At 44.9% G+C, this 17,298-nt stretch overlaps 1 protein-coding gene across 1 annotated transcript in view; it reads left to right on the forward strand.

The window, feature by feature from the left end:
* Window positions 1-17,298, forward strand: part of LOC147436295 (pre-mRNA-splicing factor of RES complex protein) — a 91,892-nt gene that overhangs the window by 18,256 nt on the left and 56,338 nt on the right. Inside the window, exons 3-4 of the mRNA XM_086489232.1 lie at window positions 14,801-15,506; window positions 16,264-16,328. Of these exons, the coding sequence (XP_086345358.1) occupies window positions 14,801-15,506; window positions 16,264-16,328 (771 nt within the window). The remainder of the gene's footprint in view (window positions 1-14,800; window positions 15,507-16,263; window positions 16,329-17,298) is intronic.

Below are 17,298 nucleotides of genomic sequence, written 5' to 3' on the forward strand. Positions count from 1 at the left end.
CAGTCACTTAGTGTAGATGCATATCCTCTGGTTGCACACAGCATGATCATAAGCATTCCCATCAAAATCCACCAGAATATTTCAGTGCATTTAGCTTATTTTCCCTATTTTTGACATTTTTCACTTATTATTTTTAAGTGACTTTTGTTGGAAAGTAGGTAGGGCAAATTGAGTAAGTTTGTATATAAGCAAACCTAAACTAGCACTAAATGGCAGAAGAGGCAACAGGAGCCAAGCTCAATAGGCAACTTCTCAAGCAAGAACTTGGTGGTCTCCCCTCCAAGCAAAAGGACTTAGCACGTAGCGTTTTCCTCATCAGCATCAGCCTGGCGTTTTCCATCAGGAGGATTATCGCCCACACACTCCCAGCACCTAGCGTTTCCAGATTGCACCCCTAGCGTTTTTGGAGATTATGGCGTTTGCAGATTTTCAGCCTCTACAGCTTTCAGCCTTGGCGATTATCAGCAATGAAGGACCATCAGTTTCAGCCCTAAAAGAGCAGCAGATTCAGCCCAAAGAACATCACTTTTCAGCCCTGCAGTAGATGCAGATTTTCAGCCCTAAAGACTAGCAAAATCAGCGTTTTCCTTAGCGTTTTCGGCAAGGTCAGATTTCAGGCCATAGCGTTTTTGGACAGCATGTAAAAGATTGCAGATTTCAGCCCTTAGGTCGGTGTCGCCATCCGCGTCGCCATCGTCGACATAGCCTAGACTTGCATCGCCATCGTCGACATAGCCTAGACTTGCATCAGCCACATGCATTCACTTTGTACCAGATTTGGCAATCATAAGTAGACCACTCTCGCCGACGAGAGTGGGGCCTTCGGAGGAGGGTTTTACAACGTCTTTGGTGTCGTATCTCTCTTCTCTGTCTATCCCTCAGTCTCATACACTTTCACGCGTAGTGTCCATTCACTTTGTTTGTGATCATAGCACTCTCTCATTAAGAACGGAAGGCTCTCCCTTCCATGAGAACAAAAAGGAACCTTGAGCACAGTTCGGAGCACTCATCTTGAGCAAAGTTCAAACACTCATTCCGCTACAGGCGGATCAAGATAATCATCGATCGACATCGAGCACAACCTGTCAGGCTTCTCAACATGGTGGACATTGACACTCTATGATAGAGAACAATGCTTGATCTTTTGAGATGAGCTGTTGCACACCTTGAGCCTCTACCCCTATTCCCCCACTCCTGTTGTGTGTTGAGATGTACTGATTTATGATAGTCTCTAGCTCTCATCTCCCGTACCTTGTTCACCGTGTTTACTCACCTAGATTTTAGATTTTCTATTAATTTTCTATTTTCATAGCTTTCGAGATAGAGTATCAAATTCTGTTGGGATGTAATTTTAGTTTTTTTCGTACGCGTCCGGTTGCCAGCCGTACTTCCGTATGGGTCCGAGTACGGAAGGGTATGGAAATTGATTTTGTACTGCCAACTAGCGGGCAATAATATTTGGGGCAAAAATTTTTCGCTTGCAATTTTTTGGCCGCGCGAGTTGGGCTGCTGACTCTGTTATGCACGGATTGCAGGGAACGTAAGGAGGCGTGGGTCTTGGGCACATCAGTGAGCTGCGAGCTGCGAATCAGCTGCCAGCCCATCCTCTCGCCGTCTCATGCTCACCTTCAGGCTTTTCCCGCGCCCACGAAGCCTAAACCATCGCGGTTCATCTTCCTCGCGAGCCCAACACACCGGCGCGACGTGACTCTTTCTCGTGAGAGCCAAGACACTCCAAGGCTCAAGCTCCATCTTCCAAGCTGGATTCTTTGCAAGTTTGCAGATGGGCCGAACCAAGCGTGCAAAGTGGCAATACGTGCACAAAATGAAGAGCCTCCCAAAAGGAAAATGGACTTGGAAATGTATTTTTTTGTGGGCATTCATGGGACGGTGGTCCTTTGCGTATCCGTGCACATATGCTGGGCATTGCTGGCCATGATGTGGGAGGCCCATGTGATGAGGCCCCGACCAATGTTTTAGAGACTGTTAGAAGATTGAATGCGATGCAAGGCCAGAGGGAGAAGACAGAGCTGCTTTTGTAGATGCATTGGTCAATGATTTGGAAGGAGATGCCTCTCAAGCTCAAGGAGGTGCTTCAATGAGTACGCATGCTAAGGGAAGGACTAATGTAAGTGGCTCTGCCTAGTCCAATGTGCGGGGTCCTCAAGCAAGAAAGGAAGGTTGTGCAGGGGGGTTTGGCAAGTGCATTCGACTTGCAAGCACAGAAGCAAGCAGACTAAGCCTTGCGCATGTTTTTATATGTTGTGGATGTTCCTACATGGAAAGTAAGGAGCCCTTTCTTTCTGCAGATGGGTAAAGTAATTGGACAAGCAGGTCCTTCGTATGTTCCCCCCTCTTACCATGCTTTGCGCACCACAGTGGAATGACGAGATCAAATTCGTAAAGACTGAGATCATGGGTGTGCACGAGAAAGGGAAAAGACAAGGATGCTCTATTGTATGTGATGGATGGTCTCATACTAGGCGCATGCCTATCGTTAAGTTTCTTGCATGCTCTATTCATAGGTCAGTTGTTTTTGAAAGCTATGGACACATCTTGGGAAATAAAGACATCGGAATTCATTTTTAAGCATTTCAAAGATGTTATCAAAGAGGTTGGCCAACAAATGTTGTACAGGTATGCATGGGCAATGTAACCAATTGTGTTGGTGCTGGGAAGATGATTGAAAGGGAGTGGAAACACATTTTTACCGTTCGAGGACATTGGCAAGTTTGCTTGGGTTGCAAAAGTGCTTGAGGATGCAACAACGGTTGTCACATTTGTGACAAGAAAGTCTAATGTGTTGGCATTGTTTCGGCATTTTGGCATTTTAGCAAGGACTTGATGAAGCCATCAGCCACTTGATTTGCATACTACTTTATTACGTTGGCCAATCTTGTGGATGAGAGATGCATGCAAGGTATCGACAAGCTTATGATTGATGACAAATTTGTGAAGATGAAGAAATCCAAGACTGAAAAGGATATCGAGGTCTCGAACATTGTGTTTAATGTATCCTTTTGGCAAGAGGCCAAACCGATTTTGAAAATTTGTGGCTCCCATTTTGAAAATTCTATGTTTGGCTGATAGGGAAGGAGTCACCATGGGGCTTTTGTATGAGCTTACGGATCGCATGGTAGAGCAAATTGAAAACATGCAAGGCATTGATGCTGCAAAGATTAGAGAGATTAGGGAGGTCACATTGGAAATGCTCAAGAAGGAAAAAGATGAGGAGCGCTTGCTTGCCTTGCAAGAGATTCAGGATGCCATTGTAGAGAGTACTACAAATGATGCGGTAGAGCCTATTTCCATTGCTGGTACCAGTCATATGGGGACATCATGCCGAGTTGGTGGTGACGAGGATGAGGACGAGGACGAGGACGAGGATGATGGTGATGGTGATGATGATGATGATGGTGGTGATGACGGGCGCCGCTTATGACTTTGAGGATGTGAGCTATGGTGAGAGTTAAGCTCAGTGCGCCTGGCCGCCTGCTTATGTTGTTGGACCTCTACTTATAGTGTTGACTCTACAGTTTAGATTCTAGCCTCTAGTCTCTAGTTATGTCTTGGATTCATGAGACTATACTCCTGAATGTTTTTTAGCTTGCTTCTACAGTCCTGACTCCTTTTTGTTTGGAGGCTACATTATTACTTTGAGGCTCCATCTCTCCACTTTTTGTTCTTTGTCTACATGCCTTTGAAGTTAGGCCTTAGCCAATCAATTTTGTCAAGTTATGAATCGTGATGGTCATTGACTGATTGGTGTACCGTGTGCAGGTTGAGCAACTGTCAACAAGCTAGTCTCTAAATTCTAATTTCAAAAGTTTCTATGGTTTTGTGTTCGTGTATGAAGTTTTAAACATGGTGGTGTAGTATGTATGCTGTTAAGCATCCTATGTAGTAGGCTATATGACGGGTGGAATTTTCGGGTAGTCTGATCCGTTCTTATTCCGTACTTCCGTACCCGTGTGTCTGACGTGTGGTAGACGTATGGAAAAACTATGTTTGGTCCCATAGGTCAATATGGCCTTTTGAAGACGTTTAATATAACATTTCGTTTCATTTTCTCTCTCTCTCTCTCTCTCTCTCTCTCTCTCTCTCTCTCTCTCTCTCTCTCTCTCTCTCTACTCGAGCTGCGCAAGACACAGAGAGAGCCTGATGGAGAGGCTAGCCAGTCTCAGAGACAGATCACAGACTTTTTTAGAGTTGCCACTGGACACCCGGAGGAGTTACTACCACAGCAGAGCTCGTCGCCTCACACCAGGGCACACTGATCAACCGAGCGACTGAGCTGGGGAGATCCAGACGCCCACGACTGCAGAGGACTACATAGCATCGACGAATGCTGCATCAGAGGATTCAGATCACTTTGGTTGACATGCACGACGCCCGGTCAGACTACTGACCATGGAGGAGATTGATGAGATCCGCAAGCGGACCGTTGTTGGATCTCCTGTGATCTAGCTATCCCAGCTAGCTGTTTAGCTGCTTAGTTCACACCTAGCAGTTTAGGATTCCATAGTATTTTATTTTGTCATTTTGTCATTCTGTCATCTTGTTACTCTGACTTTGTATCAGATCCACCACATTGTAACTTTCTGGTCTCATAGGTCACTTTGGCCTTTTGAAGACGTTAGTATAACATTTCATTTCAGTTCTCTCTCTCGCTCTCCCCTTGCTACCCTGACCCCGTCGCGCTCCCCCACTCTCCTCCCCCCCCCCCCCCCCCCCCCCCCCCCGCCCCGGCGCTCCCCCCTTGCTGCCCGTGCGTAGAGAGAGAGTGCAGCGCTCCCCCCCTTGCTGCCCGTGCGTAGAGAGAGAGTGCGGCGCTTCTCCCTTGCTGCGTGTGCGTAAAGAGAGAGAGAGAGGAGGAAAAGAAGGCGTATAGAGAGAGAGAAATAAAAAGTGTAGACAGAGAAAGTGGAGGGAAAGAAAGCGTAGAGAGAGAAATATAAAGCGTAGAGAGAGAAAACCTGCATGCGTAGAGAGAGAAAAAAAAACCTCAGGCTGCAGATTTTTTGCTTAAATTGCTAGGGTACGCAAAATGCATACTTGATGCGGGAGAAAATGTATGCATAATGTGGAAACATGTGCGCATAGGCTCTCGTTTTGGCGGCGATTAAGCATGAGGAAGCATAATGATAAGATCGACCCCTTAGAGGATGCCATCCAAAAGTGCAAAGAAGAAATGACGGTAATCATTAGCAAGATGAACCGCAACCTATTGGGCACAATAAAAATGCTCGAAGGACGCTTGTTGATCCAAGAAAGCAAGATAAATGCACTGGAAGATCGTGTGACGGCTCAGGATGAAGAGATTGCGTCACTCAAGAAGGATCTCGCTAAAGCACGATCAAGAAACACACTTGAAGAGGGAGAATTGCAACCCTCAGTAATAGAAGAACTCAACACGATCAAGGAGCAAGCACGGGCCATCAAAGAAGGAGAAGAGCAGCACAAGGAAATGACGACTTCTTGGGTGGATGTTATTACGAAGACTCAACAGAAGGCGGATGAAGCCGAGCAATGGATCGAGGTTGCCAAGAAAGGGAAAGGCAAGGAAACAACGTCCACGTCCACACCCACTATTATTAAGCTGACACTAGAGGAGGAGCAAAGAAGACGTGTGCGCGCTTTACATGTGAGAATTTGCATTAAAGACAAAGATAATGTGGACGAAGAGGTAAAAGAACTCATGGCTTTAACTCGGGTTTATGAGCCGATGCACACAAGAGCTTGGAGAGTGGGCAACAAGAAAAATGGAAAACAATAGGGAAACCTCAAAAGTAAGGGCACTCATCCTTTGTTTTCCCTCCATGGAAGCGAAGGACTTTTTGAAGAAAAGGCAAACTCTTAAGAAGACGGGCATCTTTCTCGGAGGTGATCTTGCCCTCTCGCAGATCGCTCATATGCAGGAGGTAATGCCGGAGATTAGAGCGGCAAGGGAAAAAGGCAAGATTGCCTTTTACCGAGATGGCAGAGTGGTAATACTGGAGCGACGCTCCACATGACGGTGCGAGACCTATGGGACCACACTCAATGTTGCCACCTGGAACTGTAATGGATCTATGCGCCTTGATGTGGTTGCTTTTGAGGATAGTTTTATTAAAATGGACATCATCTTCTACTCTGAGACACATCAGGCCCCTGGGCAATCTATGCCTCATATCAATGGATACAGATGGGAGAGAGCGTGCAGACAGGAGACGATCAGAGCACAAAGGGTGGGGATCAAGGGGAGTGGCAGTGTTATTCAGAGAGGAGTTGCAACCATTGATACATATAGTACGCAGGGCATATAGTACGCAGGGATGAGCAGGCTAGTTACATGTGGGTGAGATTGAGAGCAGAGACAGGCAGATATCTTTACATCGCTATTTGCTACTTTGCCCCGAGTACGTCAGTCTATACATCACCCAGAGGCCAGTCCCCCTTTTCTATTTTGGATGATGACATATGGGAGTTCTCTAGAGATGGTGACATTATCATTCTAGCGGGCTTCAATGCTAGGACTGCCCATCACCAGACAGTCTTTTATGATACTTCAGAGGAGATGCTGAGAGAGCTGTATGCTGTAGAGACGGGCCTGTCCAGACTATCACATGGTGTGAAACATACTCAGTATGGACGACACTTGGTAGACATGGGAACTGCACATGGACTGGCCATCTTGAATGGCCTACTGAGTTTTCCCGCTGCGGGAGATTTTACATGCTTTCCACACAAACATGGAGCTAGCACAGTGGATTATGTCATGGCACCGCCGAGCGTCATCTCTAGTATCCAGGATCTCATGGTTGGACCCAAACCTGCTTTTAGAACAACGTTTGGCCTTTACGAATTTCTAGTGATGCCCTTTGGTCTCACAAATGCTCCTGCTACGTTCAATAGGATGATGGACATAATTTTCCGTCCACACCAGCAGTTTGTTGGTACATTCTTTGATGACATGATAGTCTACTCAAAGAATGAAGAGGAGCATAGGCATCACTTGGCCATTGTGTTCAAAGAGCTACACAGTCATAGGTTGCTCATCAATGCAAAGAAAAGTGAGTTTTTTCTGGAAGAGATTCATTTTCTGGGACACATTGTCTCAAACGATGGTGTCAGAATGGATCCTGCAAAAGTTGAAGCGATCAAGTCATGGCCAGATTTGAAGACGGTGCACGATGTCCGAAGTTTCTTGGGACTATGCTCCTATTACAGAAGGTTTATCCGAAATTTCGCTGAGATTGCTTCACCTTTACATGCTCTTCAAAAGAAGGCAGTCACCTTTAGATGGACACAGAAAGAGATTTCAGCTTTTAATCTCTTAAAGGAAAGGATGACTTCAGATCCAGTCATTGTGTTGCCAGATCTTAGGAAGTCATTTGTGGTCTAGTGTGATGCCTGTGGTAGTAGCATTGGTGCAGTGCTAATGCAAGATGGCAGGGTAGTAGCCTATGAGAGCAGAATTTTGCAACGGCCAGAGATGACCATGCAGGTCTATGAGAAAGAGTTACTGGCTGTGATTCATGCGCTCTTAAGTTGGAAACACTACCTGCTAGGTGCAGACTTCGTTGTCCAAACGGACCATCAGACCTTGCGATACTTCTTAACACAGACAAAGTTATCTGAGAAGCATATGCGATGGGCAAATATCTTGTCCATGTTCCATTTTCAGATTGTGCATGTGGAAGGCAAGAAGAACGTTGTGGCTGATGCCTTGTCAAGGAAGCCACAAATTTCAGCTGTGTCAATTCCTTATCATCATGAACTTGATGATATGAGAGAACAGTATGCAAATGATGAAGATTTGCAAGGGTCTTCGAGCAGCTAATGCATGGACAACGTCATGAACACTATCTTCTCAAAGATGGGTTCATGATGATGCATGGCAGATTGTGTGTCACAAAGCCATTGCGACGCAAAGTTATGGAAGAGAGTCATGTCCCACCGTATGCAAGGCATTGTGGTATCGATGCTACAGTTAAAGCGGTTGAGACATTCTTCTACTGGCCTACATTGAGAAGAGATGTGGATGCCTTTGTGCGAGAATGCCTAATATGCCAAAAGGTTAAGTTTGACAGGCAAAAGGCACCAGGGTTATTGCAACCACTACCTATTCCAGATAAACCATGGGAAAGTATTGCTATGGATTTTATCTTTGATCTTCCGAGAACGCAGACAGGAAACGATGGTATTTGGACCATCATTTGCAGATTCAGCAAGTAGGCTCATTTTATTCCTGTCAGGAAGAAGATAAAGCCAGATCAGATGGCACGCTTGTTTATGAGCAATATTTTCAAGTATCATGGCATGCCAGAGTCGATTGTTAGCGACCGTGATCCACGCATGACAAGTTTGTTCTGGAGAGGCTTGTTTGAGAATATGGGCACAACGCTCAAATTCTATTCGTCATTTCATCCTCAAACAGATGGGCAGTCAGAAGAGGCAAATTCTACTGTCCTAGATCTGCTGAAGTGCTATGTGTCAGAGCATAAAGGAAAGTGGGAGCAGTATTTGCCATTGGTGGAGTATGCATACAATAATACAGTGCATTCATCAACTGGCAAGGCACCTTTTGAGATAGTTGAAGGTGGCAAGAAAGTTCCTCCCATACTGCACACAAAGGACAAGATATTTGAAGCAGATAAGTATGTTCAGGACATGGATGAAATGTACAAGAAGGTCAAAGTGGCCTTAGAGAAGACTCAGGCAAAGCAAAAGAAAGCAGCTGATCGTCATCGTCGTGAAGTGGCATATTCACTTGGTGATTGGGTGCTTTTACGCTTTGAAAAGGCAAGGTTAAAGAAGATGAAGGGCAAGGAAAGACTGTTTCCAAAGCTCAGCATGCGTTACTATGGGCCTTTTCAAGTAATGCGACATAATCAATGATGTTGCATATAGGCTGAAATTGCCTGACAGTTGGAAGATTCACAATGCGTTTCATGTGAGTCTTCTCAGACTCTATGTGGGTGATGTGCCAGAAGATATGCTCGTTGAAGATCAGCCGGAAGTCGAGGAACTTGACGAGATCTTGGTCCCGAAACAGATTTTGGCACATAAAGAAAGAAAAGTGAAAGGCAAGGTTGCTAGTCGTTACTTGGTAAAGTTCAGAAACTATCCACCAATGGATGCTAAGTGGATGGAAGAAGGTGAACTTGCAGAGTCACCAACTGTGTTATCACTTTACCTTGAAGCCTTCGATTTGCAACCTACCTTGACCTCTTGAGTTTCAGAGCTACATGGATTGTCAGTGTGACAATGGCTTTTGAAACAAATGATGTACATGGTATTTAAAGTGAGCTCAAATGAAATACATGTTACATGAATGTTAGAGCTGTACAGATTGTCAGTTTGGCAATTGCTCTTATGGAATGTCCAAAAGTTTGGTTAGTGCTATAGAAGTTAGTATTTCTTGTCAGTTTGTCAAGAATACAGTAATTGCTTCTATTAAAGAGTACATGTGTAACTGCATTCTTAAACTGTCGGTTTGGGTATGCTCGAAAGTGTTACGGGATCCAACGTGTACTATAAGACAGTGGCAAAATGTGCAGCTACCATTTTGTCATTGGAAAGTTAGTGACTCAAAGCAATGGCAGAGTGTGAAGCTACCACTATGTCATTGGGACAGGGTTCACACGCAGGCAATACATGTGTCGACAAGGTGTTAAATATGCGAGGGTTGACAATGAGCATGTATGTGTCGTACATGTGTCGACAGGTGTTGAATACATCAGTGTTGACTAGGAGCATGTACGACATAGATGCAAACGAGGACGTTTGAGATTTCAAGAGGGGGGTATGTCACCAGCGTGTGACTACTATTTATCCTTTTTGTTGATTTCTTTCTTATTATCTATTTACTTTCACTTTTTGGAAACACCCCTCGGGAAATCTAACTGCCCTGCATTGCATAGCTAGTGTGGAACTGTCCAGAGGGAGTCCAGGCCTGAGGGCAAGAGAGCACTAAGGTTGGACAAGGACTATGGTTAGCCAAAGTGGGGTCATTGATTAGCCAAAGTGGAATCCTTTGCTACAGAGGCTACATTTCAGTTCTGGATGTGGCTGCAGTGTACAAAGAGGGTCAGATGACCTAGAAAGATACAATGGCAGCATCTCCTAAAATTTAGGGAACTGCTATTTTGGGACCTGAAAATGTGTTTGCGTCATTACCTCCGGAATGACAAGGGGAACATTTTCTTACTCTGCCGTGAAGTCAACTGGGCAACCGGTTGGGAGATTTTTAGGCGGCAACCCCGAAACGGGAAAATGCTTATAAATGTGCCAAGTGGCACCTTCTGGTGCACTTTCCTCATGCAAGAGAAGGGGGCGCTGATTTTAGAGAGGAGAAGGGCTCATTTGCAGATTTTTGCCACAGGTTAAGAGCTATGGAGTGCTTGCTTTCCCTCTTATGCACAGTGCGGTGCCAGGAGTGATGCCCTGCACGCTACGCACTGCCATCTCTCTCCTCTATGGCAGTATGTTATTCCCCACTAGTGGGATTTTCATTTGACCAATGTACAGTTGTGTGGGTTCATGCGCGATTGTCGAGGCAAGAGCCTCTTGCACAGGTACTGGATTAGCTAGCGGCTAATCCCCTGCAGGTACAGGTGAATTCGGAGAGGTTTCACGCTAGAAATCTCGTCCGATTCAAAGGGCAAGTAGCCCTACAGGTGCGGGAGCTCGAGGACTTGCTACGGATGCGACCGACACGCGAAACGGAGCCCGAAACAGTAAATTACAGCCTGCTGTGTATTTTTGCAGGTTTAGGGTTTTGGCCCTAAACGGACCCTAATACCCCCAGGAGGTTCGGGGACGCAAGGGGACCGTTGTACAGGTGATCTGGCGCATTTTCAGGGCTGAAAACAGAGAATTCAGCGTGCTGCAGATTCTCGCCAGGTTTTGCAAAGTGCCCGTATGCGTCGGGAAAGTCAGTCAATGCGTGGGAATACTGATTGTGAAGGGTTCTAGTATAGTTATGGTGCCGAAATCAAGCCAGAACAGTTGAAATTCAGCCAAGGTTGTGCGGAGCAGCTTGTAGGGAACCACAACGTTTATTCCCTCTTTTAAACAATAAAGAAATACCGAAAGGGGCGCCTAAGTTAGGAGCCAATCTGGTGTCGGTCTACTCATACAAGTGCAATCTAGCAGCCTGTATCCCTCTCCCCTTTGTTGTGTCTTGAAAGTACAGGTAAAGTGGACGACAAATTAAATGGGTGAAAGCCAAATCAAGGTTTAAAGTAAAGTCTAGCGCCCTTTTTGGATTGAACAATCCGGTTTCAGATCTACTAGCAGAGCTTCTAGCAGTTATGTTTAACCATGCCTGGGAATTATCGCTCTATCATGATTGGACACACATTGGCACGGTTGTACACGTCCATTCTTGAGCAACAGCTCAGTAGATGGGCAGAGAGGGAGAGGATACGGGGTTTAGGAGAGGCTTTTCTACTCTTGACCATATCTTGACACTCAAAGCCATCATTGAGGAGGGCAGATCACATGGGAGACGGATCTATTGTAGCTTTGTGGACTTCCGAAAAGCATTTGACACAGTACCCAGAGCTAGATTGATACTCAGACTACAGGAGATGGGAGTACTTACAGAGCTCATTTGGGGGATCATGGCATTATACAGGAGGTCAGTATTGGGGCATGTCCGCACCTCAAAGGGTCTATCTACACCGGTTCACTCCACTATTGGGGTGAAGCAGGGCTGCCCGCTCTCTCCTACTCTATTTGGTATGTATGTGGATGAGGTTGCTGACTACATTGAGAGCGTTGGTGATAGAGGTGCACAACTGGCAGAGACATGGATTCCACTATTGTTATATGCTGATGATATTGTGTTGATCTCCGACTCCCTAGAGGGGATGGAACGTCACTTGGATGCCTTGCATAGGTTTGCCCATGAAAGTGGTTTGTCTGTCAATCTTGGTAAAACCAAGGTTATGGTGTTTAATACCACCCACATACGGCCAGGAGATAGTGGAGTATACAGATGCTTACACTTACCTTGGAGTTGTTTTTAGTGGACCAACATTTTCATTAAGGAGGTCAGCAGAGACGAGATTGACTAGAGCCCATGCATCATTGGATAGATTGGAGAGGATGCGTCCGCAGGTTAAGTTTCAGGAGCCTCGGACGAAGCTCTGGCTCTCTGACACTTAGGTGGCTTCTGCATTGCTCTGTGAAGCTGAGATATGGGGATCTTCGTTGGATCATCATTGGAGGTTGGGTCGCATTGATGGATGGGGGAACATGGAGAAACCTCTGGTCTCTATGATCTCGCGGCTCATTAGAGCCAAGGCTTCAGTACCATGTGCCATTATCCGAGCAGAGCTAGCGCCCCCCCCCACTAGTGGTTGAGGTGTTCCCCAGATCAGTCTCCTTCATACACCGCATGTGGGAACTTCCCAGAGACAGATATGCCCGCCTTGCACTTGAGTCCTCTTGACAGTTAGCCATGCAGGGAGATACAACATGCTTGTATGGGGAGATGGCATCATGGTTTCAGACGCATGGGTTCAACATAGACAGATTGCCACCCTTGCAGTACTCACTGGATGCACTATCTCTCACTCTTACACAGTCCGAGATCACCGGGCTCATTCGCCAGGACTTGACTCAGCTAGACACCAGGAGGACATGGATACAGCCAGCACATGAGCTGGGCACGAAGATGGCTTTCTACAGAGAGCATCTTGTCCAGCTTACGGAGGACGGTTTTGTGATGAGACCCAGATACATGGACACCCATCCGTCTCATGGGATACGATGTGCTATTGGCCAGATACGCACATCTTCACACCAGCTGCGGATTGAAACTGGGAGATATAGCGGAGTACCAACAGAGGCCAGGACATGCCCCTTGTGTGACATGGAGCCTGAGACAGAGTTGCACTACACATGCCGCTGCCCTGTCTACTACGAGGCCGCTTCCATTGCTTGTTGAGAGAGGGTTTGGGACCACTATCCAAAGTCATGGGTACGAAGATCAGAGATGCCTGGGTTTGTTTTTGCTCGAGCTGCGCAGCCACAGGGAGAGCCTGATGAGAGGAGAGGCTAGCCAGTCTCAAAGACGGATCACATATTTTTTTGGAACAGACACTGGACAGCCGAAGGAGTTACAACAGAGCTCACATTTGTCTCACATCAGAGGCACACTGATCGACCGAGCGATTGAGCTAGGGAGATCCAGACGCTCACGACCGCGGAGGACTACACAACATCAACGGAGGCTGCATCAGAAGATTCGGGTCACTTTGGCCAGGCATGCATGACGCCCGGTCAGACTACTGACCTTGGAAGAGATTGATGAGATCCGCCAGCGACCGACGCTGGATCTCCTGTGATTTAGCTATTTAGCTATCCCAGCCAGCTGCTTAGTTTACATCGAGCGGCTTAGGATTGCATAGTATTTTTATTTTGATATGTTATGTTGTTATTGTTGTTACTTTTGTTACTATGACTTTGTATCAGATCCACCACATTGTAACTTTCTGGTCTCATAGGTCACTTAGGCCTTTTTGAAGACGTTAATATAACATTTCATTTCTCTCTCTCTCTCTCTCTCTCTCTCTCTCTCTCTCTCTCTCTCTCTCTCTCTCTCTCTCTCTCGCTAAAACCCTTCAACTTTGGAATAAAATTATTTTTTGTTTGGGGGGTGCAGGGGTGGGGTGGGGTAATGGGTGCTATCACTTTTTGAGAGGGGGGATTCCTATAAACGGGGCATCGCCTAGGGGCTATAAAAGCACCCTTGGGCTGGCGGGTGCGCACACAGTTTGATTGACAGAGATTGCTTGAGCATTTGGTCCTGGTTGGCTTGCATCTGAATATTGCACTTGAAGACTTCAACTAGTAAACTAATACTCAACCTGCTGGTCCATTGCCGGATCCATCCTGCACACATGATGTGACACAAGATGTCGAACACATTTTAGGATGCATTTTAAGGCTGGTTAGTCTAAAGCAGAAATATCATTTGTGCTGATGTGTGTGTTCCTGCACCTGTCAAAGCATGCCAAAGGAGGAACTTGATCATGTCTACCATTCCTGCTTGCTTGCAGAAATGTCATTTGTGCTGATGTGCGTGTGCAACACCTGTCTACGCATGCCAAAGGAGGAATTTGATCATGTCTACCATTCCTGCTTGCTTACTCTACAGGTGTAACTCAATCATGAGAAATTGGATGAGTATGAAGCTCACCTGCACTTCTCATCTATGCATGTCGCAAAAGAGATGAGGGAGCTATTCATTTCTGTAGAAACAAGACTTTCTGTATGTAACGTTTTGTCTTTTTCAACTCAGGTCAAGAAATACAGCTCTCTAAATGATTCATTGTAAAACGGTGAGTAGGTACATTTATGTAATATGCTTATTCTGCATTATCAAGTAAAATGTGCCTGAAAAGACTTTTGTACTTGTTTCTATTGAGCCAATCATTCGAGTCCTTATACCTACGATTACAATCTTTCTGTTTGTTTTGTCCATAATTCTGCACTCAGACAACTTCAAATGGCCGAGGTTGCTAAAGCACATCAGATGTGTATTGTCCTTTAGCTCAATCTCATATTTTTGTCGGTTGCTTTTCTGATTGGAAGCGCATCACACATGTGCTAAAATGAAGGAATCATCTCACGTTTATGTTGAATTGAATGTGCACGTGTATTTCTAAACACTCACAAGTTGCATTTATTTAAGCAGAATGTTTTAGCCTCAGCTCCTTTGTTCTTACGAATAGAATCAGCAAGTTATTTTATTTTGGAGGGTTTATTAGATTTTTGTAGCTTATGCTGTTTGCGCTTTTTTCAGGTTTGGAAACACACGACATGGGATTAAAAAAGCCAATGCCAGAAGATGGTATGGATGCAGACTTGAGTTTATCACCTCAAAAAAAGGAAAGAGGGTCTTCATCTCCAAGAACAGAGACAGATTTGTCACCGCCAAGGAGTAAACAGGATTTATCACCTCCAAGAAAAGGTCGTCATGATTCTCCTGAATTAATTTTACCACGTGAAGGTTCATCTCCTCCACAGAAAGGCTCAAGGAGGCGTCGTTATGACTCTCCTGAGTCTAGTCCACCAAGTCAAGATTTGTCTCCCCCAAGAAAACCCTTGCAAAGGGGTCATCAAGGCTCTTCGAATACGAATCCGCCAGGTCAAGATTTGTCCCCTCCAAGGAGAGCATCAGTAAGGGGTCATCGCGATTCTCCCGACGTCAACACAAGAAGAAGAGATTTGTCTCCTCCAAGGAGGAGAGAGTCAAAGACGGGTCGTCATGATTCTCCTGAATCAGGTTTAGGGGGAAAAGGTAGTGCCAAAAGAGAACAGGAACATGTTTACAAAGGTGATACAGATCTCTCTCCAAGAAGGCGAAGGACCTGTGACTCTTTTGGTGCAAAAGATCTTCCAATATATCAGAGGAAAGAGATCATGGGAGATGGTACAGCTGCAGGTCTACAATCTGGAAGGGAACTTGCAAAAGAGACGATGATGAAGAAAAAGAGTGAATCCAAAAGGTTTTCCTTTCTTTTCAAAAGCTATCCTTATTTTGTAGTTTCTCCTTTGTTTTGGTTTTTAAATGCTCACAACAGTGGGCTCAGCATGTAGAGCTGGCAATTGTAATAACGAGACACCATTTAAATTAATGTCACTGAATTTTTTCTGCTTTAGAAATGTTGTGATGAATTGCCGTTACTATGAGCCTCAAGCATGGCAAAATTAGTGTCGAACATTGTTAACTTGTTTGCATGAGCAAGATGCAGGTAGAGCTTGAAGGGTCAAGAGGAGGGTCAGATTGTGTCTGTAGGTTGGCAATCAATCATAATTTCAGTTGCTATAATTTTCTCTTTCTCTCATCTCCGATTGAGCATGAAGGGTGCGGGTCATTGAACATTCATCAGATCCATTTTCTCATGACAGATTCCGTGGCTAATCTTTTTTTTTTTCAACTGGTTGAGATTCTCACCCGAGAGACGTTTTGAAGGATGCAGGATAGTAATGTGTAGCTTTTGAGTATGTTTATTAACAGCTTGCATGTCCTCTGAGACGTTTCATATATTTTTCCTCTTCAAAATAGAAGCAAACCCTCAGAGTTACTCCAACTTTATCAAGAGGATATGTATAATTATCAAACATGTTCACCAGAATTTGTCGAATGCCTAGAGCTCTGTTTGATAAAAAAGAAAATACACTCACAGTTTGTTGAATGCTTTTCTACTTGAGAAAATATGAGGTCTTTGCAATTTTGTTGACATCCTGCTTTTAATATCCCAGGGTCAAGGAGCTAGACATAAGCATAAGTGGGCGCAATGCAAACACCGTCTATCGAGATAAGCACGGTATGCTGTTGTTTTTCACTTTATACAAGATCTTTTGATAAAAGTAGGGATCCAAACTGCCAGTCCTCAGTTCATGCATCCTGGAAGGCTTCAGCATGTTCTGAGATGATGTGCTTATCATGTTGATGCCCTTTTAAAATGGTGGATATTTCCAATGATTGCAGCATCATGCCTCTGTTTATAATCTTTGGCATATGACTTTGTTTGTCTTGTATATGGTGAGCTTTCAAAGGCTGATTTTCACACCATTAAATTTTGTCGAAGTTGTGACCAGTTGCTATTGTGTTAGTTCTTTTATCATTGCCGCAATAATATTTTTTGTCTAAGACCTTTGGTTATTGCTAGGCTTCACTCCCCCTTGCATCACTAGAGCCACGATAGTCTACAGAATGCATAGCTCTATACTAATGTATGCTCATTTCTGCCTGTATGGGCATAGTACTCAATAAGGCTTTTGCTTGACTCTCCTCTTAGTACTATGTGTATTGTGCATTCCGATGCAATGTATTACATGTGAAGCAGATGGCACAACCTAGGCACGCGGATTACAATGGATCTAGCCACAGCCTAAGGAATGAGATTTTGTTGAATCTAAAAAAATGATATCAGACTATGGCCATACATGAGAAGGAATGGACTGAAGCATGTGGTTCCATGCTTTACACTCTCGTAAGAAAACTTTAATATAGGTCGATACTCTGCCCAGTTAGTCTGTTGTTTCTTCCTTACATATGCTTCAAATACTTGGTTTACCTGCCCATGAGTCTATGGTGGACCAACGGTGCTTAAGTTGAGCATCGTACACCACCTTTCCAATATGCCTTGTAAAAAATGACTCTTGAATTTTGAATGTGATGGCTAACAGTGTTACTGGCAGCACATAAATCTTGTAAACATTCTTCATGAAGAGCCGTGCTGACTCTGGAGTTTGTGCTACAGACTTTGTAGGAATAACACATCTTTTTTAGTC

The sequence above is a fragment of the Adiantum capillus-veneris genome, chromosome 18 (assembly GCF_014529385.1).
Source record: "Adiantum capillus-veneris isolate H3 chromosome 18, ASM1452938v2, whole genome shotgun sequence".
Classification (NCBI taxonomy): Eukaryota; Viridiplantae; Streptophyta; class Polypodiopsida; order Polypodiales; family Pteridaceae; genus Adiantum; species Adiantum capillus-veneris.